The sequence below is a fragment of the Cyrtonyx montezumae genome, unplaced genomic scaffold (genome assembly GCF_038088225.1).
Source record: "Cyrtonyx montezumae isolate F1298 unplaced genomic scaffold, pur_monq_1.0 scaffold_10, whole genome shotgun sequence".
Classification (NCBI taxonomy): domain Eukaryota; kingdom Metazoa; phylum Chordata; class Aves; order Galliformes; family Odontophoridae; genus Cyrtonyx; species Cyrtonyx montezumae.
Window position 1 is genome coordinate 15291547 of NW_027071826.1, and position 27597 is coordinate 15319143.

Sequence of the window (27597 nt, forward strand, 5' to 3'; positions counted from 1 at the left end):
CCAGGTTTGTTCTTTTCCAGTTATACAGTGCCATCTCTGACTACATCTGGATCTTCTGTTTCTGGATCTTGTTTTCTGTGTTATTCAGAGTAGTTAAGAGATTTTTCCATCAAAAATAATTTTATTAACTTGATTTTGAAAATATACTGCATTCATTCATATGTCCACATGGATATCCTATTTATGCTAGGTAGAATGTGTTCTGTGAAATCACTGAGTCATCCAGGCAGCCAAAAAAGAATGCTCTTCTGGTAAAAATGTCTCTTCCATCTCAAGGTGAAAAACAGTAATGACACCAGCAACTCTACAGACATCCATGAGAAACTAAAAAATGTGTAGGAATTTTAATCTGTACTTATTCACCAACTGAAAGTGTAGTTCTTGTAGTCATTGTTACAAATGAGTTCTTATTTTAAATGTACATAACTAGAAATATATATGTATGCCAATATTAGCAAAAGATAAAATTTAAGTATATCTCATGGAGGTGATACACTGTGCTGTACTGAACTTGACTAATTACAGAAACCAGCTAGCAAGTCTGTTTGATACAGTTATCTCAGAAGGAAGCTCCTTCGATGGCAGACCAACATCAACCCTGGCATATCACGCCTGATATGGAATCCAGGAAAGCCCATTATTAGTTCCATACTTTTACGTTCTGTCACCGTTGGGCTTACTGTTCTTTAATTGTAACAGAAAATACTGCAGTACTCCTGTTTAAAAATAAAGTAAAAAATCCCAGACTTCATTTAAAAATAACCACAAAGAGTTTAAAAAAGGCCACAAGGAGTTTTCTGGTGTTTAAAGAAGCCATTTAAAACAATTTGTGTAATAGTTTCTCCTAAGCTGAAAAATTTATTGAGGAAAATGGCCTTTGCCTGTTATGAAACAATGTGTACAGACACAGCACTTGTTAGCACATTTGGTCATGGTATGATGGTATGAGAATCATTCATTGATCCTCTCTCTTTTTTTCCACAGCTGAGGTCTACATAGGAATTGGAAAGCCTGCTGAGGCCACTGCGTGTACCCAGGAAGCAGCTAATCTCTTCCCAATGTCACACTACGTGCTTTACATGAGAGGTCAGGTGGCTGAACTTCGTGGAAATATTGATGAAGCCAAACGCTGGTATGAAGAGGCCTTATCTATTAGTCCTACTCATGTGAAAAGCATGCAGAGGCTGGTAAGTCTTGAATCTATGTTGGTAGACTCTTCTGTTGCCACTAGTGATATTGGATTGGGAAACCATAACGAAATTGGTATAGCTACCACATAGCTTATATAAGGTTTGGATCTAATTAGGATCTATATACTCTTACTGTCAAAATACATACATCAATCTGAAAGTGATTCCTCCTATTTATTTCCATGGAAACTACAACAGATACAAAGAGTTCAATTACACTGCTTGGTAGAACAAATAAAAACCTACTATAAAAAACTACTTTTCAACAGTCACCACCATTAGCTATGTATTTTTGCCAGCAATGAACAAGAGCCTTCATGCCATTTTTATAAAAATCTGCACACTTCTGTCACTACTGCTGGAACACACTGTCCATTGCTTCTTTGTGTGCACATCTACTGTTAAATCTCCATAAAAATTCAGCTAGCTTTGATGAATATCAATGGGTAAAATTTTTCTGCATGTAGGAATTCACTGACACCCCTTTGCTTCCTATGCACTTCAGTATCAGATGCCATTTTGTCAGACTGCCTGTCTGCTGCCACCAATTTCATGGCAACAAAATGTAACAGAATATTGGTGGAAAGGTTGGGGATCATCCTGCACTGCCATACCACCAACATTCACCTCTGATGTCGTGGGCCAACAAAATAAAATATGACACATTACTTTTGGAGCAGCCCTCATAGTTTTGAAAACAATTTTCTGGCTTTTTATTATCTTCCTCTGTGTTGAGCATGAAAAGTATCTGGAGGCAGTGAGTATTTATGTCCTAAGAGACAGCAGGAAAGAGAAATTATTTGCACCTATCTAATATTCACAGAATAGGTATCGTAGAATCATAGATAAGATATTTAGAGCCATTAAGAAATGAAAGCGGATTGTGTCAGGAGAAGAGTTAGGCACTGTGGTCTAGAGGAAAGATCTGTCATTCTAATTCCAGTCTAAAAGTGGAATTCTTCACATTGATGCAATGTACACCTTTGCGTTATGTGATTTCTTAGATCTTTGAATTGTAGAGAATCGATCTTGTCCTCAAAAAAGCTTTAACTACAAAGGTGCTTTCACAGTATGACTGTACATGTTTGTTTATATAATTCTATACAGACTCACGCATTTATTCTCACCACAGTAGGACAGTTTCTTTCTCTTTCATCCAGCAAAGCAGAATAGCTACAATCAGCATCTCTTGCTCAACATTTTTGTTGAGTGGTAGAAGCTGGTTTCTGCCTAGGTGCTTATGAATTATTCACAGAAATTTCTCATGCATCCCCAAAGAGAACATATGAGACAAAAGATCAGATAGGAAGGCAGAACAAAGAAAGTTTTTTGTTTCACCTTTTCAGCATTTCAAGATATGTGAGCCTACTGACAAATGCTGAGGTTAATTTTTCTAAAGAAAGCAGAACCTAAACCAGTCAACCTAAACCAGTGCAGTCCAGTGAAAATGAAGGCTTATGTTTTTCAGAGTAGCTTTTGCTCCTCCTCTGTATCCACCTTGTAATAAATAGTCTGCAAACGTTCAGTGCTGTTCAAAATAGCTGAGAAATTAGCTGCTGTGAGAAACTTGAGAAATGAAAAATACTATGCTTTCAGACTGGAATATCTTCTTATTGTCATTTTGGTTTGAGATGTATGCAATCCGGAAGAAATCTATTCACTTAAATAGGTAGAACTCTGTTTAAGCATTCTCATAATTTAAAATTTGCTTTTTTAAACATTCTATTTCTCTAGACATTTTCTGTATTAAGATATTGTTCTGAATATATGCTGAGAGATTTATGCTGCTTAGATATAAATATTAGAGATGTCCACTTTTAAAAATACCAGTTTGTATCATTCAGTGCAGGAAGAAGTACAGGAATCTGCATGGTTCTTTTCTTTTGACCATTACAAAAATATTTTTAGCAAGACATTTACAGTGTTTACTCTTGCAATGGTTGCACGCAATGCTACTGTTTCAGCATGTCACTTAGCTTAGAGCTTAGGTTTGTTAAACAAGCTGTATTTATAAATTTTAATTTTAAAATTTATTAATTTTAAACAATTAATTTATAAATTAATTGTTTGGCAGATACCAGTTGTAGGTCATAATGGCTTTATTTATAAAATACAATAAGAAGGAAATGAGATGAATTATGATGCAGGAAGTTCACACGTGTACCATACACATCCAGGACTAAATCTTCAAGTGACATACTTTAAATAGTTAAAACTTTAAGCCAGATTTGTAGTTGTGTTTTTTTTTATTTTATTTTATTGTAATTACAATTTTAGAATGATTGACATCTGATATATGGTTCAGTTTGAAAAAATCTTGATGTTAATGTCATTCTTTGGTTTGAGATACTCCAGTTGGCTGGAGGAAAACAGTAATTGCTTGTTGGGAATAGACACGATTTCTCCTTTTACAGTCTCCTTTTAATGGTACATTACTGTGGTTAAAGATAAACTAAACTGGGGATGATAAATAATACTTATAAGATTTACTGTCTTCCAGTGCAACTTTTTTTTTTACTCTATTTAATACACATTCCTGAACATAGTCTACTGAGAAAGCTTCATCATCAGCTGATAGAAGGATGATTTAATTGATATAATCTCATTTCTGGAGTATAGCAGTGTTCCTGCAGCACAGTATTCTGATTCTGCTGGATTAATTCAGACATTGATCCTTCTGCAGGGTGTGAGCTAAATGCTTTGTTGCTTGCTGGTTTCTTCATCCCTCCCAAAATGCCCACGAATGGAGTGATCTGAGTCATCACCTGAAGCCTCAGAACTATCAAAATTTGTCCCACAAAAGAAACCATTTGCTAGTTTTTAAAAGGATATTTATTTATTTATTTTGTCTCATGATTCACTTGCCTTTTCAGCTACTGTCTTTTGTGTTCATTGATAATATTTCTGAAATTTGAAAAGCACTGATAACCTATTTTGAAGTTTGATTTAATTCAGGGAATTTCTTCTGGATTTAGTAATCCGTAAAGTAGATAAAACATCTTGAATTGGTAAAAATTGCAAGATCATCTTTTAAATTAGAGATCACATTGCTTGTGAAAGAAAAAGTGTCAGAGAATTAGAAACAAGTATCTAGGAGAAGAGAAATTCTAACTGGATTAGAATAAGAATTGAAGGAGTAAGAAGACCAGAAGGAATGAGCAGTAGTGTGGAACTGGAGCAGTTAAGAGTGGGGGAAAGTGTTCACCACTGAAACAGTAATGATACAAGAGAGGGTTTGGAAGGAGAGGTTAACTCTTGCTAGTATTTGCCTTATGAGTGAAGTGCCTAAGGCAGCATGACGCAAAACGGTGGGAATGTGCTTCGTGTTTGCTGTGTTGCATTCATTTAAGCTTACTGGGAAATTGAACTGATGGGATTATGTTACGTAAAGCATGATGTATTCTAACAGAAACCTGGCTGCAGGGGGCAGTGTGTTTGTGTTTGTGGTCCTCTTTTAGTCCCTTCCAAAGTGCGTTTCCAGTTCAGTCGGTTGAATAACAGGAGCTATTCTTTCAAAGGGAAATATTAAAATTATCTTCAGTTGCTTGTGCATCTAAATTATTGCCAATACAGTTAATGTTTATGTCCATGTATTAATTAACTGCATTCTGTTATGCAGTTTTCATTTTATGATCTACTTTGCTCTCAGATCCAATTCTTTACCATTTGTCATTAATTAAAGTTTTCTCTAAGCCTGGGATTATGGCAGCTTGCTATTGTACTAGATCTAACTCTTGCAAGATGTCATGTCTGAAGCAGTAACATGTCAGTGTCACTTCAGTGTACTCTGCAGAGTGTAACAGCAATGCACTTGAACAAATGCAGCCTCCTTTCTTGTTTTTAAGGGTTGTAGAATGAGCTCTCTGAACCAGAATGAAGTTGTTTTCCAAAAGTTTGAAATACTTCGGTTTGTGTTCTAGATTTTAAATAACTTCATATGAAACCCACCGCAATTTAAAATGTGTGTTTAATGATGAAAAATGATGTTTCACACTTCAACTAAATGTCACATATACTTGGTTGTCACCTGTCTGATTTTGGCCAGGATGAATTTCTTTGAACAGCTTTCTCTATTCTCCCTATCCTTTATCATTCCCTCCAGATTTCTGCCTTACTGCTGCCTTCCTGCTTTTGTCACTCTTTTCCTCCCTTGTGAAAAAGGAATAAACAGTCTTTTATCTCCAGCAGTCAGAGTGCTGTTGTGGAAAGTAGCCCTAACTGATGACGTCTGAAAAGTCCTGAAACAGGCCATCACTCAGTAGTGCCTGAAATGGCAATTAATATTTCAACTCACTGTCCAGGAAATAAATCTATGTATTCTCTCTAGAGCTGAAAAATTCTTAGCTAAATGCAGCTTTTACATGAAACCGTTTTTCTGGCATCTGTATATCATTTTAATCCCAGAATTTGTTTTGAATATTTATTAATTCATCATAGCACTTGCCAGTTAATCCTATTAGTAGCTTAGCTTCTAAGAGCAGAGAACTGAAACAGAAAGGGAGAAATTACTTATCCAAAATTACTCATGTAGAAATTAGTTTTCAAAAAAACATTATCTTATTATTCTCAAGGCTTTCCTTTATTTTACCACTGGTAAAAATCTGCAAAACATAAATTTTGATTTTTCCACCCTCGATTACATGGTGCACTAGCTATCAGCAGTTATGGAAGGTACAAAGATCATTGTATTTCTTAACACTGTTCAATCATCTTACACACGTATGTAATATAGACATGTATATTTACATATATTCTGTGCTACAAACCTCCCTTCCTACTATTTTGAATACATTTTACTGTCTTTATGGTCTTAAAGTGTGGTGGTGCCTGGTTGTGTCCATTGTTATCTGCTGGCATTGCAAGCACTCTGCGATTCCATAAAATTGGCCTCTTTTTGTGACAGCCAATGATAGTTGATAATGATTCCTTTTCATTGTTGACAGCCTGGTATTTTTATATGCTTGGTTTGGCAATTTTTAGATACTGGAGCTTTAATAATGTTTGAGTTTTTTATTGGTGGGTTTTTTCGTTTTTTTTTTACGCATGCAGATAAAACGCAGCTACAAGAATGGCCAGTTGATTGCAAAATATTGCCACTTATGCTTTGAATTATCTTTGCATTTAATAGACTTCATGTGACGTAGTTGGGGAATGTCCACATAAAAATGTCAAAGACAAAACAACACAACAGAAAAGCCTCAGTTGGAACCTTTGCAAATTAAGTTTTGGAGCTTCCGGATCTATCCTTATCATTTTCCCATGAGAAGTTTCAAGGATACCCTAATAATCTATGTTAATGCTTCTGTAGACAAACGTGTCAAATATTACAGCTTAATATTATAACTTAACGTACGTTGCGACTTTGTACCGTTGTTGGAAGGTACCTCCCTGTTCCACAGAACGAAGTAGAAACGGTGATCATACCAGTAAGCTATTAAAAGCATCTTAACACAAAATAAAGAAAAAAAATACTTTTTTAGTTTTTCTGTGGATTCTAGAACAGTTCTTACTGAAATCTTTCTCGAGTCCTTCCATATCCTTACGTATTGCCCTCCAAATATCTTATTAACTCAAAATTGCGGTCTCTTGGGCTTCCTTAGTATCCAGCATCGTCTTTGTTCTTTCTTACATGCCTTTTGTTGGGTTGTAGATGATGTATAAGAGGATGGAGATGAGAAAAAAGCAACCATTTTTAACTCATGAAAAAGTACGAATAAGTAAGACTAATACAATAGAATGAAAATGTCAGTAGTCTCTAGACCTACTAAATCAGAATGGGGCCAGCAGACCTTGTGTCAGTAAAGTGCTGACTTTACTGCAACTAGTGTTGGTAGTTGCTTGTGATATTCAAGTTATTTTCGTGTGTGTTTAAACAAAGAATAAAGCAGAAATGAGGTCTGGATGAATTTGAAAACGTATGCTACACCCTGTCATCCTCTATAGTTGATTGCATCCCTTCTCACAGGTACTTGATTGCACCTTTTTGCATAGGTTTCTGAACTGCTGGTTTTATTTTTTCTGTGTAATTGCTTTTTGATATGAGAATTGCTTTGCAAAACACTTTTTAAAATAGGTCATTCTGATGAAGCATGCGCTGGGCTAATTATGATTATTTTGCTTCCCTGGTCATTTATGTACTTCTTGAATATATTAAAGTATTACTTTATGGCTGGATCTGAGGACTTGCACAGCAAGAAGCTGCCTGGCATCTGTTATGTGTGGCTCTCTTACCTGCAGTCTCTAAGGACTTTTGCTTGTAGCCAACATCTGGCAACTAATAACATAATTTCCTATAATTAATAAATACTTTTAAAGTTTTGTTTTGGGAACAATATGAAGGATATGAAATGGGCTGGAGAGAGCAACTAACCTCAATTTTAAAAAGAGAATGAATTCTGTTGCAGAATTCTGTAGGTAAGAATTCATCAACCACAGGAAAACATTTGAGCGATGAAGTCGCTTGCCCATGTTGTCTTTTTTATTCAGCATAACTTTGCATACTTGTGAAATGGAATTGAATGCTTTTTGCTTTATGTGTATCTCCTAGAGCCTTAAATTGTTTTGGCATAAGCCATAGTAAAAGCAGACCATTCTTAAGAGAACCAAACGTTACCTAATCAATGATGGTGAATTGTTATTTCTGACTGGGAGCTGTGACTGCTTGTTTGTAAAATAAATGAAAAAAACAACAAAAAAAAACTCACAAAACTGTATCTTACATTCATCAAACAGAAACTGCCCAACTCAGAATAAAACTAGAGATTTGGAAGCAGCTGTCCCTCAGGACATTTTTTCAACATTTCCTTGTGCCAGGATTGTCTCAAGCAGCTGCATTGCACAGATAAGTTGTCCAGTCTGGTAAAGAATTTTCTCTGCAAATCCCCAGTCTGGAATAACTTTTTTATGACTCTTTATCTCTGCAGCCCATCTCATTTTAAATTTCATTTTGAAGTCCTTTATTCCATTTACTGAAGGTTTACTTCCCTACCAGTCAATATTGCATTTAGTTCTTCTCCTGATCCTGCTTCTACAGTTTGCCCAGAGAGATGGTGGTGCACTATCGCTGGAGACGTTCAAGGTCAGGTTGGATGGGGGCTCTGAGCAAGCAGAATGGGCTTGAGGTGTCCCTCTTCATTGCAGGAGAATTGGACTAGGTGACATTTAAGGGACCCTTCCAACTCAAATGATTCTATGATTCCATGATTTAAAGGTGAGATGAACTTTGCACTGGGTAGGGATAGATGAAGAGCATAATAAAATTTGTCCAAGATTAGATTTCTTTAAGTATAGACTGCATTTTCTAGTAGTTATCTGAGTTTAGACAGAAATAAAGAACTGGCGTTTAAGCTTAGTGCCAACAATTTTTTTGTCAGGAATTTTTTATTACAAATAGTCAAACTAATAGATTAAACATTCACTTCAGTTAGATTTATCTCCATGGGAAAATTTGAAGCATGTTTCATCTGACTCTGAAACTGTATTTCTTTCTAAGGTTTGATTATTTTTCTCCATTATTCTTCATATCAGACTATATATTTGGGGTGAGGAGTAATAAACTATGGAGAAATGTTCAACTCCTGTTGGTCAGAAAGGTGCCATCTCCTGATTACGCAGTAGGGCATCCAGTGTCCAAATGCTCCTTGAACTTCAGCAGCTTGGTGCAGTGACCACTGCCCTGGGGAGCCTGTTCCATGTTCATCACTTTGTGGTGAAGAACCTTTTCCTAACACCCAACCTGACCCTCCCCTACTTTGCTGTTAGTTCAAGCAATTAGTTCTACAGCATGGTATTTTATTTTTTTGTCTATTTGTTATTTTTATTTTTTGTAATCAAATACACTATTGGGATTGCTTTCCAGTAATGAACACATACTGTTTTTTATTCTACTTTTCCCTATCACGCTACCGTTAACCTTTTCTTCTTTAACATTTGTTCTAAGGACTTGCAAGTTATTTAAGAAAACTTAACTCATCATTTTCTTTCTGACATGCAAGTGGCAAATCACTTGTTGATAGTAAAGGTGACTAATATCAACTTACTAGACAGTTTTTATGTTTTGTATGTGTCTTTTGTGTCCTTTTCTGGGATAGAGATAATTCAGTTCTCAAAATATACTGATCTCATTCCATTTTTTTGTTGTTGTTGTTTATACGTTGACTTTAAGAAGAAAATTCCTTCCATTTCAAAGGTCCAGGTGCCTTTTTTAATCTGGCTTTCTGCTGAGCACAAGGGATCTTTTCATGCTGCTGCTATGAAGTGATGCAACATTAACATCTACACTGAGATTGCAAGCCATTGTCCTGGTAAACTGGTATTGGTGCTGTTATTAAGCATCTAGGCATGTTTATAGAAGTAAAATTGTACCTGGCTGCAGTGAACAGCTGTAGATAGTATGGTAGCAAAGGCACTTGGCATGGCAGATTGTTAGACAATTACTTAAGTCACTTTTACTCATTACACTTTTTTTTTAATCTAAAGTCTAAATATCTTTAAAATGTTACAGTGTTAGTATTTAAAACAGCTCTGAGTGATTAACATGGTAAGTTTCATCTGTATTTTTCTCTATAATTCTATCAAGTCTATTTCTGGTCAAGAAATATAGAAATTGAGGTACAGAGGCTGCAACTTACCTTACTATAAATCTGACATAAGCTTCCTCATTTCTCATTCTGTATATTACATTCATGAGACTCATGTTTAATTCTCATGCTTATTCTTTCCAATACATTTGAATTCTGAAGAAAATTATTTTCTCGGCGGGGATCTCCGCTGTATCAGTCAATCTTGACAGGGCAGCCTCATCTGAAGGGAGCCTGAGGGGGGCTTCTTTGGGTTTTCCTTGCCAAGTGTTTAGCAGAAATTTAGGGGTTTTCCCTTATGATATTTATTACTTTGTCATAGATGGACATCTTATTAAAATCTAGATAATCGTTTATCAATGAAAATGGTACTGTATATATTTTAATAGTTTTTGCCTTTGCACGCAGTTCAAGTGAAGGGACACATGGCAGCTCCTTGATAGCCATTTTAGCTCACATAGAGTCAGATGAGGCCATTGCCTCATATTCACTGCAGAACTTTTTATGTTCTTCAATAATAAATAGGTCAATTTACATCTCTTGTTCCCACAACTATCCACCTTTCTGGAAGAATTGGTGAACGTTGTCTTAGATTTGCTTAGTAAATGCAGTGTTTCCCAAATAATTGCAGCTGAGATAGCTGATGAAGGCAATAGGTTTGGACGATAGACTAAGGTTTATCTGTGGCATGAACACTTTGATTCATATTTGATCTGATTTTGAGAGCTCAGTTAACTTAGCACCATGTTATAGTAAAGGCAATAAATGTAAACAACTTTCATAGATCTTTTGTTTCTTATCTTGCATTATTTCTTTGTGGAAAGTTCAAAATTCAAGAAGAACCAACCTCAAGCAATGCTAAACCTGAAGGCTCTTGAGATTTGAAGGAAAAAATTGCTGCTTTCATTATAAAGGGCTTTTAGTTTTTCTCAGATATTCTGATCCAGGTCTATGCTTTGATGCGCTCTTCTATCTTTCAAATCAGATTCCCACCTGTGTTTGAACAGAGAAAAGCTAAGGGGAAAGCTGAAAGAGAGTATAACCCCTAGTGTGAACTTATATAACTTTTGCATATTTTCTCATGAGTGGGATTCAAAGAACTAGTATTATAAATATCCTTTGGAAGTTTTGTTTGTTCGTGTACTTACCATTATATTACCATTATAGCCTTGTGTAAGACTTCTCAGACTAGCTTTTTCCTATGGAAGTGTATAATCCTATGTTAGCTTGGTAAGCCGTAACAAACCACAACTCTGTTTCCACTCTGTGATTAGTGGGAGATAAACTAGAAAGGGCAGTTCTTAAGTTTCTCAGAATGCTTTGTAAGTACTCCTCATTATCCAGATGCTGAGATTGAATGTAGTTTTGTACATGTTGTTTTAAAATGCAGTTATCAATGACTCAGGAAACTAAAAATGCTCTCTACAATAACAACATATTTTGACCTTTTCCTGCTCATCTCTGACCTGAGTAGTTTTGGCTGTATTTGACTTTTTCACACAGATTTGTGAAACCTTACATTATAGTAGATGCTTGTGTGGTGCTTTAAGGAAGCTGGTTTTCAAGGAATAGCCCTCACATTACTTTTTGAAGTCCTTTTTTTTTAAACTTGCATAAAGCAGAAGTGAGAAGATTTACTAGCAAAATGTTCATATGTTAAAATGAAACACTTTTGCTCTAGAGCCACACATCTTCACATAAAGCATTTGATCTGGAAGAAGTCTTCAGCCTTACAATACTGACACCTGAATGGAATGAATGAAGCAGAGCAATTAATTAACAAAACACCTAATTGGCAGAGGTAGGGAAGCATGAACGTTCACCACACTAGTAAAAGCTAAGCATGCAAGGAGAGAATGCTACTCTAAGCATTTAAGCATCATAGCACTGTTTAATAGCCTCATTAAGCTATAAATGATATAAACGTTTGATTCTTTTCTTTTCTAAATGCCCTGAGTTATTGGCGTATAATACAAATAAAAATCCCAGAGTTTTTAAATGCTTCCCTATTACCCCAGGAGCTAAACTTCATAAGAAGTTATTAATGTATCTTAAAGGATGTGTCTGAAATTAACATTGCAGGTCAGTGTTTTTGCAGGCAGTATTTCATTGATCCATGATGCTGGTGAAATGATTTGCTGCATCTCAGCACCGTCTCAGCCACTACTGATACTGTTTACTCTGCACATCTTGAACTTGCTATTTGCTGATATCATTATTGGTATGTGTATATGTCAGCTTCATAACTTCTAAATTCTTCAGCCAATTTCACGTGGACAGAGAGGAAATGATCTGAAGTAGTAGCAATAAAAATAACATTTAGCTTACTGCAAGTTTTATGGAAATGGAGGTAAAAGGAAGGATTACTGGGGCTATTATATGATCTTAAATATTTGATATCAGCAAGCATGCATGAGACTTAACATTTCTAAATTCCCTGCTGCATGAATATAAGTCAGTGTCCTTGGAAAACCAAACCAGGCTTCCTTATGGTCAGTGCTCATGGAGCTAGTTGTTAAAAGTTAACTTGTTACAGTTATTTAAGAACATAATGCAGTGTATTATGAGGGTTTGCAGCATATCTTTGCAGCATAGTGTATTTAGATAAAGTCATGCACTGTGTTTAAAAAAAACAACAATACCACAACAACAAACAAGGAAACACCAGCCAGTATTGCATTCTGTATAGCTTTTGTAGAATACACAGTGTGAAAATAGTTTCAGAGCTCTAAATCTATGCAGACAACGGTTGTGTCAAGGAGCACTGTGGAAAACTGCTTTTATGGCCTGGGAGATATGACCTACCTAAAAAGCAATTGCTTTTTGCTATGGTTTCCAAATAAAACTTTCTCTGCTGGACAGAGGGAATTTGCTGCCTTAGAATAGATAACTGGAAACAAAGATGAGGTTTTAAAGTACCTACTCACAATTAAAAACAAAGCCATTTATTCTAAATGGGGGCAAGTATTACTTGAAAACAGATGTTGTGAAGCAGTTAGAAATGCTCAAAAGATGAGCAGACAGACCCCTGTCAGCTGCAGACTCATTTCAATTTCCAGTTTTTTCATGCTCTGTGCTACACCTCGTCCTGACAGCTGACAATAGCTTCTCTGGGATTCTGTCTGGATTTTAATTTATGACCATTTGAAAAAGTCAGAGCCACAGTGGTATTAGAACAGATGGTATTATGAGGGTCACAGACCTGAAGACTTACCAGAGGGCTGTGAAATGCTATGACACTGATGCAGTCTGTGATGATGCTTTGTCATGTTAATTGAATGGCTTGCCAGAATTTGGTAGGTTACAGTTGCCAGAAATAACTGTTCTTGATGTAAAGTCTAAAAAAGTATGAAATGCTGTCAGATCTATTAAAGTAATTGATGCATTAATCGTAATTTTCTTTAAAACTGTGATATGATAGCATAAGCAGATGGTGATCTGTGTTGAAAAAAAATGATGTAGCCTAGGCATCCAAAGTCCATTTGCTTCAGAATCAAACCTCGTGCTTCCTAAAATCATAATATGTATTAGTAGGTGCAGTCTTTCTGTTGTGTGTATTTCATTTGATTTAATACAACATTTACATCTAAATATTTTTTGCCTAAGATAGAATCTTTCAGTGTTAAACACGATAGCTGGTGGGATAGATTTTCATCTCCCTCAGTTGCTTGAAGTTCCAGCATTCTCACATGCCCCATTAAAGCCACGCTGCTGCTGTTGTTCTTATCTTTGAAAGTGGAAGCTGCCACTCTGCATTTCAGCTCTTTTCTCGATCATCAGCTTCCCAGTTTGCTTATTCTGATGGAATCATAGATTTGTGTGGGATTGCCTTTTCTGTCATTCTTGTGTTCTTCCTGCCAACTGTGCTCCAGTGAACTAGAAAAGTGGCTTAAATGGCCAAAATTCTGACACTTTTGGAATCAGGAATCAAATCTGATTCAGTAGCCTGTCAGCTGGCACTGGCAAACCAAAGGGATGAGCCGAAGGAGAAACAGCATTCAGAATTACATTTGTTTTCTCTGCAGATTTCGGCCTTGTGTGTTATTACACAGTTCAGATAATGGATTCAGAGCTGTGAACTATCAGCAGCATATGATTTCATGTGCTGTGTCAATCACTGCAGTGATGGAAAACCATTTATAAAACTCCAGAACCACATTTTGCCTCAGTCTGTAAGAGGAATGGGTTCTTTTAACCATGGATGACAAAAGTAAAATGAGTAATATCTAAGTGGTGTAAGCACTGGCTGGTGGGAGGAGTATGGAGGAGCCAGACAGAGTTCTGGCAGAACTTGTACATGAAATGGCATCAGTAAGATGTCCAGCAAGAGCTGATGAAACTTAAGGTATAAAAACATTGTAGAACGGTTGTGGATCTGGAGGAGAGCAGTTACAGAGAAGGGGTCTCAGTTTGGTCAAAAGTGAGACCTGGAGACCCTTCAGGCCTTGGATAACAGAAATATGATGTCACTCACAAATATAAAATGCAAGAGCAAGGCTGGAGCCTGTGCCTTTGGGGCTTGGGCTGTAGACTGATCTGTGCTGGATCTCCACTGTTGATGAGCTGGCCAAGCCACTACAAGACATCATGTTCTCTGCTCTTACCATGAGTTCAGTGAGGCTACAGGTTTTTCCTTCCACCTGGAAAGGTGATGTTTGTGCTTTGCACATTACCTCATGACCCCCAAATATGCAGTAAAAACAAACAAAAAAGCCCAGTAAAAGTACCTGAGACTGACCAAACTGTGGGTTTCAGTTGGGTTTCCTCTCAGGCTAGCCCTATCCTTCTTTTGTAAGAAGTGACATGGCTGGATGACAAAATGAGACTGTAGCTTTATATCATGCTTGTTCTTATCCACAGTGAGCCTTTAGGTGACTGAACTGCAGCTGTGTAAAATCTCCAAAGGATTTCTGAGAAGTGTTGCAACAGGATTAAACTGAAAATATTTTGTTAGCAAGTTATATGTAAAAAATGAACACCGATCCACAAAAAGACAGATGTGAGAAAATCGGATAGATTTATATGCACTTGAAAGATGACAGGTAGGTCACATTAAGCTGTATTTACCTGTTTGCTTCCAAATGAGAATTAGAAAAAGCTAAGTTGTTGAAATGTGGTATGTTAAACTTCTTTTGTTTTGTTTTATTGGGTTGTGGATTTTTTTGAGATTTCTCTCTATAAATTACCCAAAGTTTTTTTCTTAACTATCCAGAAGGTTATATCTTAAAGTATATGAAGCTTTATGAAAGTATGCAAAGAGGTATTTCACTTCTTTTTCTTAGTGTTAAAGGCCTTTTGTTAGCTACTGATTGCAGTTTGATTCCTATGATCTCTGCCTGATGATGGTGCACAGGTGAGAGGGTGTATGGCTTCCATTGGTACTGAAATAGCCATCCCTTGCAGATGGATCTGCTGGTATCTGTTCTGTCAGACTGACAGTTTGGTGGTTTACCACCTACAAGTGCAATCTTTTATTGAACAATCTGAGGATGCGAAAGTGAGTGAGCATCCCTCAGATGCCGGAAGCCTCTTTGCAAAACACCAGTCACTCTTCATTGCAGTGCATTGGCCTGAGGAGCAGATGGCAGCGCAGCATCTGCTTTGGTGTGGGCACATGGCTGTTGCCTGGGGATGTTGTTGGAGCTCTCTCAGTCTCTCTTCCTAGGCCAAAGTGCCAAACTCTTCCCAGTGGCTGTTGGCTCAGTGAAGAACTCTCCTTTATTAAAATTAACCTTTTGTTCTTAGAGATGATTGCAATACCAGTCTAGTATGTGCTGCTATGGTGTCATAACACTTCTGAAACAATGACCGTAGCCGTAGAGTTAGTTACAACAAATGCATGCATGTATGCAGAAGCCTCTGGCTGGGGGTAAGAGGAAGAAAAATGTCAATGATGCATTTAAATCTTAATGTTTATATTTGTATTTTATTTTTATAATAAAAAGACTGGCCATCTTTTATACTGCAGTTCTGACACAGTATTTAATAGCATTTGCCAGAATATTTGAGAGAATTATGTATGCATAAATGCAAAAAAAAAAAAAAAAACCCTCTGGAAAAGCTTCATTCACTTCTTATGACCTTTCCATAGTCTCAAAAGTTTATATAAGTACTAGTATCTGTAGTATTAAGTGTGTACAAAAATGGAGTAGAAGTAGCCTTGAAATTAGTTATATTTTGGGTAATGATTTACAAAGTTATTGATTTGAAGTATTCTAGCAATTCTCTTGACTGTAGATTTTAAGCACAGAACCTTGTATTGGATTTACAATGCTTTGCTTTTTTCTCTTTGATATGTCAGGTATTCCCCAGACTAGATTGGTTTTTTGTTCTTTTTTTTTTCCATTAGAAAATGGGTTCAGTTTTTCTAATTGCTATTTACAGAAGCTACGTACCACTTGTAGGTTTGTTATGATTTTATAGAAAGCCTTTCATTAATGTAGAAGTGCAATATAGCTTCTAAAATGTCAGTTCTCTACTTAATATTTCTTCATTAATGGTATCAGTGGTTGACCAGTGTCACGAAATTCATGTTCTTCTGTCCATTACTCACAGTTTTGCGTGGGTCACAAGTTTTGAAAACTAGGAGTGTCAAATGTAGTAAAATAAAATCTAGTCTTCAGACAGTGGAGTACACAAACTGAATTCACAGTATCCTTGGGTCCTATCAAGCTTTTGCTCAAGTTTTTGAATATGGACTCAGCGAGCTGATTCTCAGGCCTCCTCCCTTCCATAATCTTGGTCTGAGTGTTTTTTTTCTAGCCTGTTGTAGCATGTTTGGAGGATTTGTTTGTTTGTCTTCTTTTGGCAGTTGAAAACACCTCTATCTTAGCTCTGTGTCTTGAGTAACAGAACCTTATACTGTTTCTCACTCTTTGACTCAGAAGTTGGAAGATAATGTTATCAGTGGCACCTAGGAGACTCTGTAAGTAGCACGATGATGCAGTAGTAAATCCAACCTTGCTTTTCAAATCAGGGAATGTCATAATACAACCGCAGATTCTACTGATAAAATGTTAGGATTCTAATAGCGAATTATAACGTAACGAGGTCATGCACTTGTATCTATAAAATGATTGAGGAGGAGAAGAGTCATGAGCATATAAGTGACATCCAAGAAATATACTGAGTGCATGAGGAAGGTGGGGAGGCGCTGATATCACAGCTGGGAGGAAGTGTAAAGCATTTGGCACCAGAAGGCAAATACTCCAAATTCAGAACAGATCACAGTCTGAAGGCTGAGGCTGTACTTCATTGTTCCTGATCAGCAGCACGGTACAGCCACGGCAGTCCTACGGCTGGAAGGAGAGCCATTGCATTTTCAACGTGCGTAGACAGAGCGTAGTAAGAGCCTGAGTAAGATCCAGAGAGCCTGTAGAGAGCCTGTAAGAGCCTGAGTGTGATATCCAGATGGAGGTAAAGCATTAGATTACCTCTGAAGCTATGAGTTTTTCCACTCTACCAGTTAGGTGTCTTAATTGCTTCCAGTGCTGTTGCTGGTGTCAAACCAATCAAACCATGCAGTGCTCACTATATAGCGTGGTAGTGATGCTACATGTTTATAAGCTGATATGAAGTTCAGATAAATTGTAAATGAAAACTATGGCAGCCAATTGTATGATTATGTTATCTTACGAGGAAAAATGTCCTCTGAGAGCTTCTATCTCAGTAGGAGACTGTGATCAGCAAGTTAAACAAAGCCAAACAAACTTTCCATTTTGAAACTCTGCGTTACTGGCCGTGAACAGTAATGAACTAAAAGGCAAACACACTCCTGATACAAAGGTTCAGTCATTTTCGAGGGGTTATAAATACACAGATGCACCAACAACCACGCATGTTCATTATTTCATGCTGGCAATGGAGAGTTCAGTAACAAAGCCCAAGTTGTTGTTTCACGATTCTGTTGCCAAGCAGTAGGTTTTCTCCTAGCAACAAGTGTTTTGCAGCAGGGGAAGCAATTGGATCCCCGAGGGGGTATGTTGGGATTGGGGGCAGGGTAAATCATAACAGACTGGGGCTGGGAGCTTTAGTGGTGACACAAAATACACAGCTAAATTCCTGGGTGTGCTGCTGACTGAATAAGGCAAGTGAGAGCGGCAGAAAGGAACGTGAAAAAAGGCAATATTTCAGCATAGGCAATGAGCAAAAATGTTGGCTGCAGGCACAGATCTGCATTTGTTCATCAGTCACTTTCCCTCAGTGAGTGATCAGCTGTAGTGCTATCAGCTGCCTGTCCTCATAAAATAAATCCACACAGAGCTGCACAAGAAATTCTTTTTTCTGCATATTCAATTTTTAGTTCTTCAAACAAATTTCATTTTTTATCTCTTTTCAAATGGTTTCATGTTCTGCATCGTCGAAACAAATGACCTGTACATTGCATTTTCCTTTTTGATTCCAAAAAAATTAGATATTAAATTTAGAGACAATTATCTTTACTTGTAAGTGTTGGTCGATCCAGTTGTTCTTAAACCTTACAGTATGGACACCCTTCAAAATCCCTACGTTGAAATGCATCTGTATCTGTCATAGCAGACATAGAGCTATGCTTATTTCTGATGGAATGGCTCATTTCAAACTGATATGCAATACCGGAGCATTTTTGTACTTGCAGAAAATAGCTACTTACAATGACTAAACATGTAACTGTTCCTGGTACACTCCTTCCTAAGAAGGTATTAATAAACAGTTCTTTGAATGAAGTGATACTTCCAGTAGATGGACATGTTACAGTACAAATTCATCAGCTAAAAGGAAAACAGGAGAGTGTAGTGTATAAATAATGTGCTGGTTCACTCTACGTAATTGTGAATCAAAAAGACACATGGAATAAAAAAAGAATATTTATATTGGTCATAGAATGCACTTATGAGCATTATCTCACAGAAGATGGGAAACATCACAGAATTTTACTTATTTGTATCGTGAAAATAACTCTTAGTTTTCTCTCACCAGCACTTCTGTTTCATTATTACAGCACAACACTGCCAAGTCTCTGGTAAACTTTAGTTTGATAGATTTGTTTGAAAATAGCAGCCACCTTAACACATGAGAAATAGGCTGAAAAAGCAGCGTGCAAGAAGGGGCAGTTTTGTGATGCTAAAATTACAGTGCATATGGATACACTATGCACGCATTGCATATTAAGCTTTAACTGTTTATAGTCATAATTCTTCAAAATTTTAAATAAGATTGCATGCTTCTATCATGTCTTTTTGTATGACAACGAATTCTCGTTGTAGGACTTGAAAAAGAAGCTTAAATAAAAAGAACTGGGAAGCTTACTGGGGATGTGGCAATTTGTCTAAGTCTTTTACAGTAGCTTCTAAAATCATCGTTTCCAACAAGAGTATAGCTCTGTATCTGATTATACATTTGCAGCTTTTAGCTTATTGGGATTCTGTGGGTCATCAGTTGAATTAGGCAAGTGGTATTTTCACTGTACTCTCTGTCCTTGTTAAAAGCAAAATTAGTCCACTTTGGTTTTCATATTCTCATATGGTTTTGTTATTGTTTTTGCAACAGAAAATTTTAGCTCTGAGAGATATTTTTTGATAAGAAGGCACCAAATTTAGAGAACTCTTGTAATAGATCAACCTAGGAAAAAATACGGTATGAAAATTTTATCTGGTAGAACTGAAATTTCCATGTTTGAGGGTTCTTGTAGCTCAACAGGCAGCAGACTGTCAGCAGATCTGATGCCTTTTTTGCATGTTAAGTGGCTGCATTTCCTCTGGTACTCTCCATTTCTCCCACTTACCAATTTCTTTCTCTGCAGAGAGTGTTCAGTGCTGAGAGTTCAGCATCAACTCAAGAAGGCTAAATTGTGAATGGACGTATGGTCCAAGATTCCATCTTTTTTTTCCTGCTTTGAAAAAAAATATATATTTTTTTTAAGAGCATCTCCTACTTAGAGTCTGTGTTTTTTCTCAAAGAAAATCAAATTATTCCTCTCAATCTCAAATGGGCAAAGGAAGACAAGTGGTTCTTCTGTTCAGTTTGAGAACTGTTTATTTTCCAGGGGTAGTGAATAAGCAGTGAGATGATTCAACCTCTAGAAAAGCTCCTGCTCATTTGAGCATAGTTTTAGTCACATAGGAAAAAACACAGTGATCTTTATAGTGCAGGGGTTTTTGTTTGTTTTTGTTACTTTTGTTAGTTATTTCAAATAATACATTTGGCATGATAAAGCTCTGGTTTGCTGAGGCATATGATGAGTGATAATTACAGCTATTATTTTTTAAAATTTAGTTTCATAGAAAAAAAATTACAGACTTTCATTTCCCTAAAAACACATAAAAAGAAGTGACCTTCCTAGACTCATCTAAATAGCTAGTTCTAATAATGTTTTCAAAATCAGAAATTTGTTATTTAAGTGCATTTCCATTTCTGTTCTGTGTTTATTTTTCTAGACGCATGGTTTCCACTGACTGTTTGGTTACTCATTATGACAGGTTAATTTGCAAAAGAGAAAAAGCCTATTTGCTGAAGATTCCCTGCAGTGAAGATACACTGCATGCTTATTTAAGCTTTATACAATTGCTTATTGTATCATGATGTTCAGATTGAGTGATATTCGTTAATAAATAATGGTACGTTTGCTAGCTGAAGGTTTTACATGGAGTCTGTGTCAAGCTGCATTTGGAAATTAGAACTAATTTGAATGTTTTTCTTTTTTAAAAATACTTAGATTTAGCTAATGAAAAATAACTTTAGTACATTGAAAATGAAGGGGGAAAAAGAGCTATATAAAATATAATTTTGGCATGTCAAAATATAATTTTGGCTTATTAAAGCGTGTACTAAATTTTGTGATCGGTTTTGTTCTGCTGTCAGCGTAGCCCAAATTTTGAAGCTGTCTTGTTTATGTTGGGTCCAGGTGGGTACATAATGGCTTTCTGAATGTTAACAAGGCAGACTGAAGATTTAGTCCTATTGAAGTCAGTGATTAATTAAACATCTTGTCCTACGTGCATTTGAAAATTCCATTGTGGATCCTTCTGTGCCCAAAAGACAATATTTTGTCATCTCAGTTTCCTTTCAGAAGTAAGTTGGGTATTCTACCACAATTTTGCCTTGTAGTCTTTGTATTCGTTAATTGGACATTATTCTGTATTTGCTTCTTCAGTGTAACCCAAGGAATTAAGAGAAAGTTCGTCAGACAGCAGAAGCATCAAGTCATGACATTTGATAAGCACGGCATTATTGTCACTCACTTTCCACTAATGACCAGAAGGAATGTGGGAACTCAGTTGATGGAAAACCTGATATTGGACCAGCAATAGTGGGGGCTTATGGTCATCTTCAGAACTGTCAGAGGATGCAAGCCCTTTCCATAAGCTCAGCCTCAAACATGAGTTGTTTAACACCCTGCTGCTATGAGCAGAAGGCTGTTGCAAAAACTCCCTGCTCCATTTGCCAGGAATGCTCACACCTTATTTTGGTAATCTTACTCACAGCCAATTTATACATATTTATTCTTCTGCCAACATTATTCTCTAACTAAAATAGTTTTTCTCTATTCTGTTCTACTGTGTTTATAACAAGTAACTTCATCTCTCGGTTTTTGATTTGCTAGGTTAAACAAACCAAGTCTGCCAGTCTTCTCTTGTAAATTAAGATTTTTACTGATCATCCCAATAGTCTGTGCCTGTTCTAGTTTGAATGATGTTTGCTGAACAGGAATGACACAAAGTGACAGAGGATGACTTCGTGTCGTTGTGTACAGCTTTCTATCCACTGGAAACCTGTCCTGATGTCACCTGTGTTTTCCTCTTCCACACTGACACCTTTTCACACTGTCATGCTATGGTAGCCTGATCTATCCAAGGCATTCTCCCAAGCTGCTTGCAGTTGACAGGCTTACACCATGCTGCAGACCTGTTTTGTTGCTGCCCTGTTATTTTCCACTTGTTGTTAATGACTTCCGCTGTAGTTCTGTTACTCCAGTTCTCATGATCAGCCTGTTGTTCCTGTACTGTATCCTCTTAGCTTTATCATCAGTCTTGTAATTCTTGTGATGTCATTAATTAGAACGTTAAACAAGATTAGCCCTCAGATGCTATCCAAAACACAGAAGATATAATCCCTGTTCCATGATATATGCAAGATAAGTATAAATGAAGATTATTCATCCAAATGTTTTGCATGGGACATTACAATATTTCTGTGTATTCAGACTCAGTAGCTGTTGTTAATGACTGTGTTTGTGCAGGTACCTAGGAGATATTGAATAAACACAAATGAGTTATGTTTTGACAACAGTGCTAAGGACCCTCAGTGAGGGTTGGGCCCTATTTGGCTGAGCATTATGAAAGCAGATGTTCTTGAGAAATGAACAAAGAATAGCAGTTCTTCATGTGGGGCAATGTGCAATGAGGTATAAAGATGCTGAGAGAGGGAACAAGCACATCTGAAATCATTAAATAAACAAAGGGAGGCTTTGTGTCTTTAGATCGAGTGAAGGAAGATCTGCAAGATCTCGAAAATAACCTGTGGCAGAGAAGAAAACTGGAACCTCTTTTTCTCCATTTTTGTTGATTCCTGGTGGATTTTTTTTTCTGTTTTGACATGAAGCTTGTGTAGAACCTTGTTTTCCAGTGACAAAAGTATTTCCCCATCATGAGCAGTACACAATAATATTCTTTTTTAGGAAGTCAGGCCTTGTACGCTCTTCAAATGGTTACTCCTGTCTCTGAACCCCAGCAATGGCCTGGGCATGACCAAGGGCCAACGGCCTCTCCTAATGCAAGCAGAATCTGAGATCTGTGAATGTCTGAGAGCAATTGATTGTCTGTGGTGACCAGTGCAAATGGCAACAAATTACAGAAACAGGCATGAAATACTACTTGGTGTGCAGTGGTGGCACAAAGATTCCCTTTACTTTGTCTATGCATTTTCTGATGAAAATTTTCTATTTGTTTTTGAGTTACACATCCAAACTCTGCATGTAGAACTGGCTAAAAGGAATGATAGGGACGGCTTTCGTTTTTGCTGAAAAACAGCCACCAAAAATTGTCAGAAAACAAAAAAAATCAGCAAAACAAACAGGGAAATGTTTCAGATAAAATGTATACTGAGCTGCAAATTGAAGGAACCCACTCAAAGTGGAGGCTTTTATAATGGTATGCTAAAAGCAGATGTCATAAATTTATCACTTTCATGTGGAAGAGATGCAATGGGATGCTCTGTCTTAGCAGAATGTCAACAGTTGCATTAAACACCTGTCAAGTACTGTAGCTTTTTAAAATGTATGGAGAACAAATAGGTTGGGCATATCTCTGCAACTCTTGAGGAATTTACTAGTTTTGTTCTGTATTTGTGGAATAGGTACTTTTCCTACTAATATTTATTATTATTATTTACCAAAGTGATTATATAACAGTTTGTAATTGATTCAGGTTCCAAAATTGCTGTGGAATCTATTAAAGTGTGTGTGTGATTTTAAAGTACTGTCTGCAGGTGTGAGCCATATGTCACTGAGGTACCCCTTAGAGTTTCTGCAAGAGCTGAGATGTTCCTCAGGTTCATCTCAGTCATGAAGTGAGAGATATAGCATTACTCTGCACATGAATGTGTCTGCACACTTACAGCTAAATAGGTAATGGCCAGCACTAGTAGCTTTGTGTCTTTATTTCCAGTTAGGAAGCAAAGGAAATGTACAAGTTAAGGACTATTATAATTTGCACTGACTTTTGGGAAATCTTGGAGGAGTTTTTTGTTTCTCTTTTTTATGTTTTTGCTGAAGAGTTGAGTACAGAGGGCAAGGGTATGCTGACAGCTGGTAGGTTGGAGGCCAGTTTTCTTGGCTTGGTGATGTGGCAGGGTCACAGCAGGATATTGCTGTGTGATAGACGTGCCTGCTCCTTTTCCCTATTGCCAATAGTGTAGTGCTTGATAAAGCAAAGCCAGGCGAGGACCACAGACAAAAATATTCTGTGCATCAGAATTTTAATGAAGTCATTTGGGAAGGAGGTGCGAGCTGGACTCTGGCTGTGTGTGACATCTGACCATCATTCTGAGGGAGTATTTAAGTGAGTCAGAGGATATGATGCCTTCTTTCTCTAAATCCCTTGCTGAGCTCAGCCCTCAGCTATAGTGACCAAATGTCACTATCCTTTTGGTGCTCTGCATGGAATGAGTCTAATTTTCTCTCCAGTTGCTCTTTGGAAGCAAAGCTTGTCACCCAGATGCTGCTACCCAGAGCAGGATTTCTCCTGTCATCCCAGTGATAGGATATCTACCTGTGATGCCAGTGAACATCTGGGTGTCAGCCTCTAAAAGGCTATGGCCTCAGAGTCATGAGGGAACTCAACCTGATTGTCCACACAAGAGCAGTTCCTTCACAAGTGCTTTGTGGCTCATATTCCTACTGAAGTATGGCAGCCATCAAGCAACAACTATTTACTCATTTTCTGTCAGCTGTCAATCTCCACTGCACTTCATCTCCATACAAGATTGAGCTGATTTAGCATTGCTTACTTCTGTTCTAGTCAGCAGGCTTATCACTGTAAGATCTGTTTGCTTCCTTTGGTAGAGCAGCCTTAATCTTCAGCAGGTGGGGAAATTAGTCTGGTATATTTGAGGAAAAAATAATTTGCAAACAACTCATATATTTGATTAGTATGAAATGTACAAATCATCATACAAAAAAAAAAAGTATATATATGTTGAAAATGAATTAGTGATTCAGGTGTTGAAATCAGTAATTAATCAGTTTCCTAAGGGTTGGATGGTTATACTAAACTGACTGCAATGCAAACCATATATAGGTTTCATATCCTTGCTTCAGTTTTTGTAGTTTCTTACCAGACACTAGTAATCACTTTCCTGTGGGGAAAAAATACCATCTCTGAAAGTTATCTGAATTTTATTTAATTGAAAATATTCTTCACCCACTCTGGAAACACTGACTCACTTGGCAGCTCAAAGAATTCATGACCAGGAAAGCCCTCTAGTACCTTAATGACAGAATATCTGCTAGGCAAGTCAGCGTTTGTTGCATTTATTAATTTACTTACCAAATCTATACTATGTTCTTTATGTGGCTGTTTTGGAGTGCATGATCTGTTCTGTTGCTCTGTAAGATGCAGCTGGCAGTCTGTGCCTGCTGTAAGCCAGCCTGGTGAGCAGAATTCCAGAAACTCACGGGGGACAATTCAGGGTTTGCATAACATTTCAGTATTTTCCAATTATCAGTTCTTGGGAGTGAGGATTTGAGGGACAGATTTACAGAGAGAAAAAGATTTGGAAGTCTGTGGAGTGGGGGACTGCAGGTAGGGAAGTTGCAGAGAATCTATAAGCTTGTAATCAGGTCATCTCTCTGGTAAAAAAAAAAAAAAAAAAGATTTGGTCTGTATGCATTATGCAATGCAGTGTCCAAAAGTAAAAACGCATGACAGGGTTACAGTTGTTATAATATTGGAATAATGCTCTTTTATTGAGTCACTCTGAAACTTTTCCTGCACAGTGATAATAATGAATACGATGGATGGAGAAGTCTACAGCTTCATTCAGTCTCTATCATAGTGGACACTCCTGGATAGTGTAGTGTTTGCTTGGATCCAAGCCTTTAGAGGAAGACACAGAAGCTGTATCTAGAAAGTTCCTCAACTAGTTTTCTGCTTGCTGGACCTTTATGCTATTATGCAATATTTGTCCCAGGACACTTCCCATTCTGCATGTTGAAACAAATGCCATGGCTGTTGCCCATAAATCTAAACTCAGTACTTTCACTGTCGTAGCTGAGAGCTAATGGTGCCAAGTTCCCATCTCAGAAGTTGCATGACATGATCTGGGTGCTGAGATAAGCCTTCAGGATATGAGTACTTCAGAGCACACACCTTAAAAAACCTTATACAATCAAGCTTGCTACAAAAGCTCGGCTACTTACTGGTTTTGACAGATGGGAGGAGATTTTGTTGTTCAATTTGTTTTTTGCATTCCAGTGTCTGTTTCTGGTCCAGAGCCATTTGACTTCTTGCTGAATAGCCTGCTTCAACCCTGCTTCATATTTTTAAATGAAAAAGATGCACATGGTACAGTCTGTAGCACTCTGAACCCATCCACTACCTGCGTTTACTTAATTGCTGCAACATATCACTTGAGCTTCACGACTGTCCCGCTGTGTCCATTCTCAACCACTTTTCTGCTGTGTGTTTCAGGCACTGATACTTCACCAGCTGGGGCGCTACAGCTTGGCTGAGAAAATTCTCAGAGATGCGGTGCAGGTGAACTCCACAGCCCATGAGGTCTGGAACGGCCTGGGTGAGGTGCTGCAGGCTCAAGGCAATGATGATGCCGCGAGTGAATGCTTCCTGACGGCACTGGAGCTTGAAGCCAGCAGTCCTGTTGTCCCTTTTACCATCATCCCGAGAGTTCTCTGAGAGGATGTCTTCACCAACTTATTTCGGTCTGACTTCTGGGTGAGGAAGCCCAGTGTTTCAGTCTGCCTGGTAACTGATTAGTTTGAAAAACCTTAGAGCGGCAGGTAACGACCTCCAATCTTTTGTGGGAAAGTGGCCAAAACAGCATCATGATGCATTCTGTTGCTAAACTGAGAGGACAGTATGGCTAACCAGAGCCAAACCAGTCATATCGCCAATGTTTTTACCCTGGTAGTTTTGAAACTGTGTTATAGTGTTCCTGAATGATGTGCCATATTTTGTTAGTGATACTTGAGTGTTGCATAACATTATAATGGAATCAACTACCAAACGTAGAATAATATATTCAAGTTAAAATTCAGTGGCAGAGCAGACTATTTTTAACAAGGCTGTTATGAAAAGTGTTTTCTTCCTGCCTCTCAACCTCTTTTGGCCCAAAGTCAGAATGCGATTTTTCTGTTTCCATCTCTATTTTAGTCCAGGCCAGAGAATCAGTTGAGTTCTTGTTCTTAGTTGTTAATAACTGTGATGTGTGGCTAACTGTTATCTCTATTTAGAGCAAAGGCTGAGTACAAGAATATTTATATTTTACCAATGTATGCCTGGTACAAGAAAGATATTAGTTATTTAAGTTTAACTTTTTTATGTGAATTCAGAGTTTATTTATCAATGGAAATATGTACAAAGAACCTCAAATGGAGTATTTACCGACATTCCTTATTCATGACCCACACTTGGCTAAATGGGAAGATTATGTTAATAATAAAATGATTTTTAAATGGAACCTTTTCTGTGCCCTGGTTAAGAACCTAGGGGGTAAATCATATCCTGTGAATGCGTGTTCTTGATGTGGTCTGTGGCTGGCTGGCCTTGATGATCAGCAACACCAAACTTAAATGCCTTGATAACTGTCTAGAGAATAGAGGTTGCTATGCTCTTTGCCAATACTACAGTTATTTGAGATTTCAGGCTTCCTTAATCTTTGCTATTCCTCTTTTTCCCGCTCCTTCCATTCCAGCTCTTGTTGAAGCCATTATTCTGCTTCTACACAACACAGGGACTTTTCCGTATATGTTATCAGTGTTTGGGAAGAGCACGTTAAATATTTATGCGCTATTCTCAACATCTCTCACTCTTCTTTCCTTGAAGGAAAAGTTGCCTGGTAACATTACTGCCATATTGTTATAATAGGGCCAAACATTTAACAGGTAAATGCTTGCTAGAGTTTTCCTGGGATGCACAGATAAGAGTCATTTGTTGTGATGAGCATTTGGGGTGTGCAAGCCAGGGCAGCCTAGTGTCTCCTCACTTAAATAGTGGGCTTGTGGAAGCTTGGAGGATTTCCAGACTCCCTGTTAAAATGAGCGCTCATTGGTATGTGCCTGATGTGTCACAAGAAGCAGTTTCAAAATGCTCACTGCAAGATAGCAGATGATTCAG

The 27597-nt window shown here is 37.4% G+C and overlaps 1 protein-coding gene across 4 annotated transcripts in view; it reads left to right on the top strand.

Annotated features, from left to right (window-relative positions):
• Positions 1 to 26935, top strand: part of TTC7B (tetratricopeptide repeat domain 7B) — a 117702-nt gene extending 90767 nt beyond the window's left edge. For 2 of the 4 annotated variants that reach the window (XM_065751518.1, XM_065751496.1), the window contains 2 exons: positions 985 to 1187; positions 25936 to 26935. In XM_065751518.1, coding sequence (XP_065607590.1) covers positions 985 to 1187; positions 25936 to 26157 — 425 coding nt within the window. In that variant the 3' untranslated portion in view covers positions 26158 to 26935. Of the gene's footprint in view, positions 1 to 984; positions 1188 to 3467; positions 3536 to 6239; positions 6503 to 25935 lie in introns of those variants that run through there. The other 2 variants (XM_065751500.1, XM_065751509.1) reach the window with 2 other exon arrangements.
• Positions 26936 to 27597: the final 662 nt, after the last annotated feature.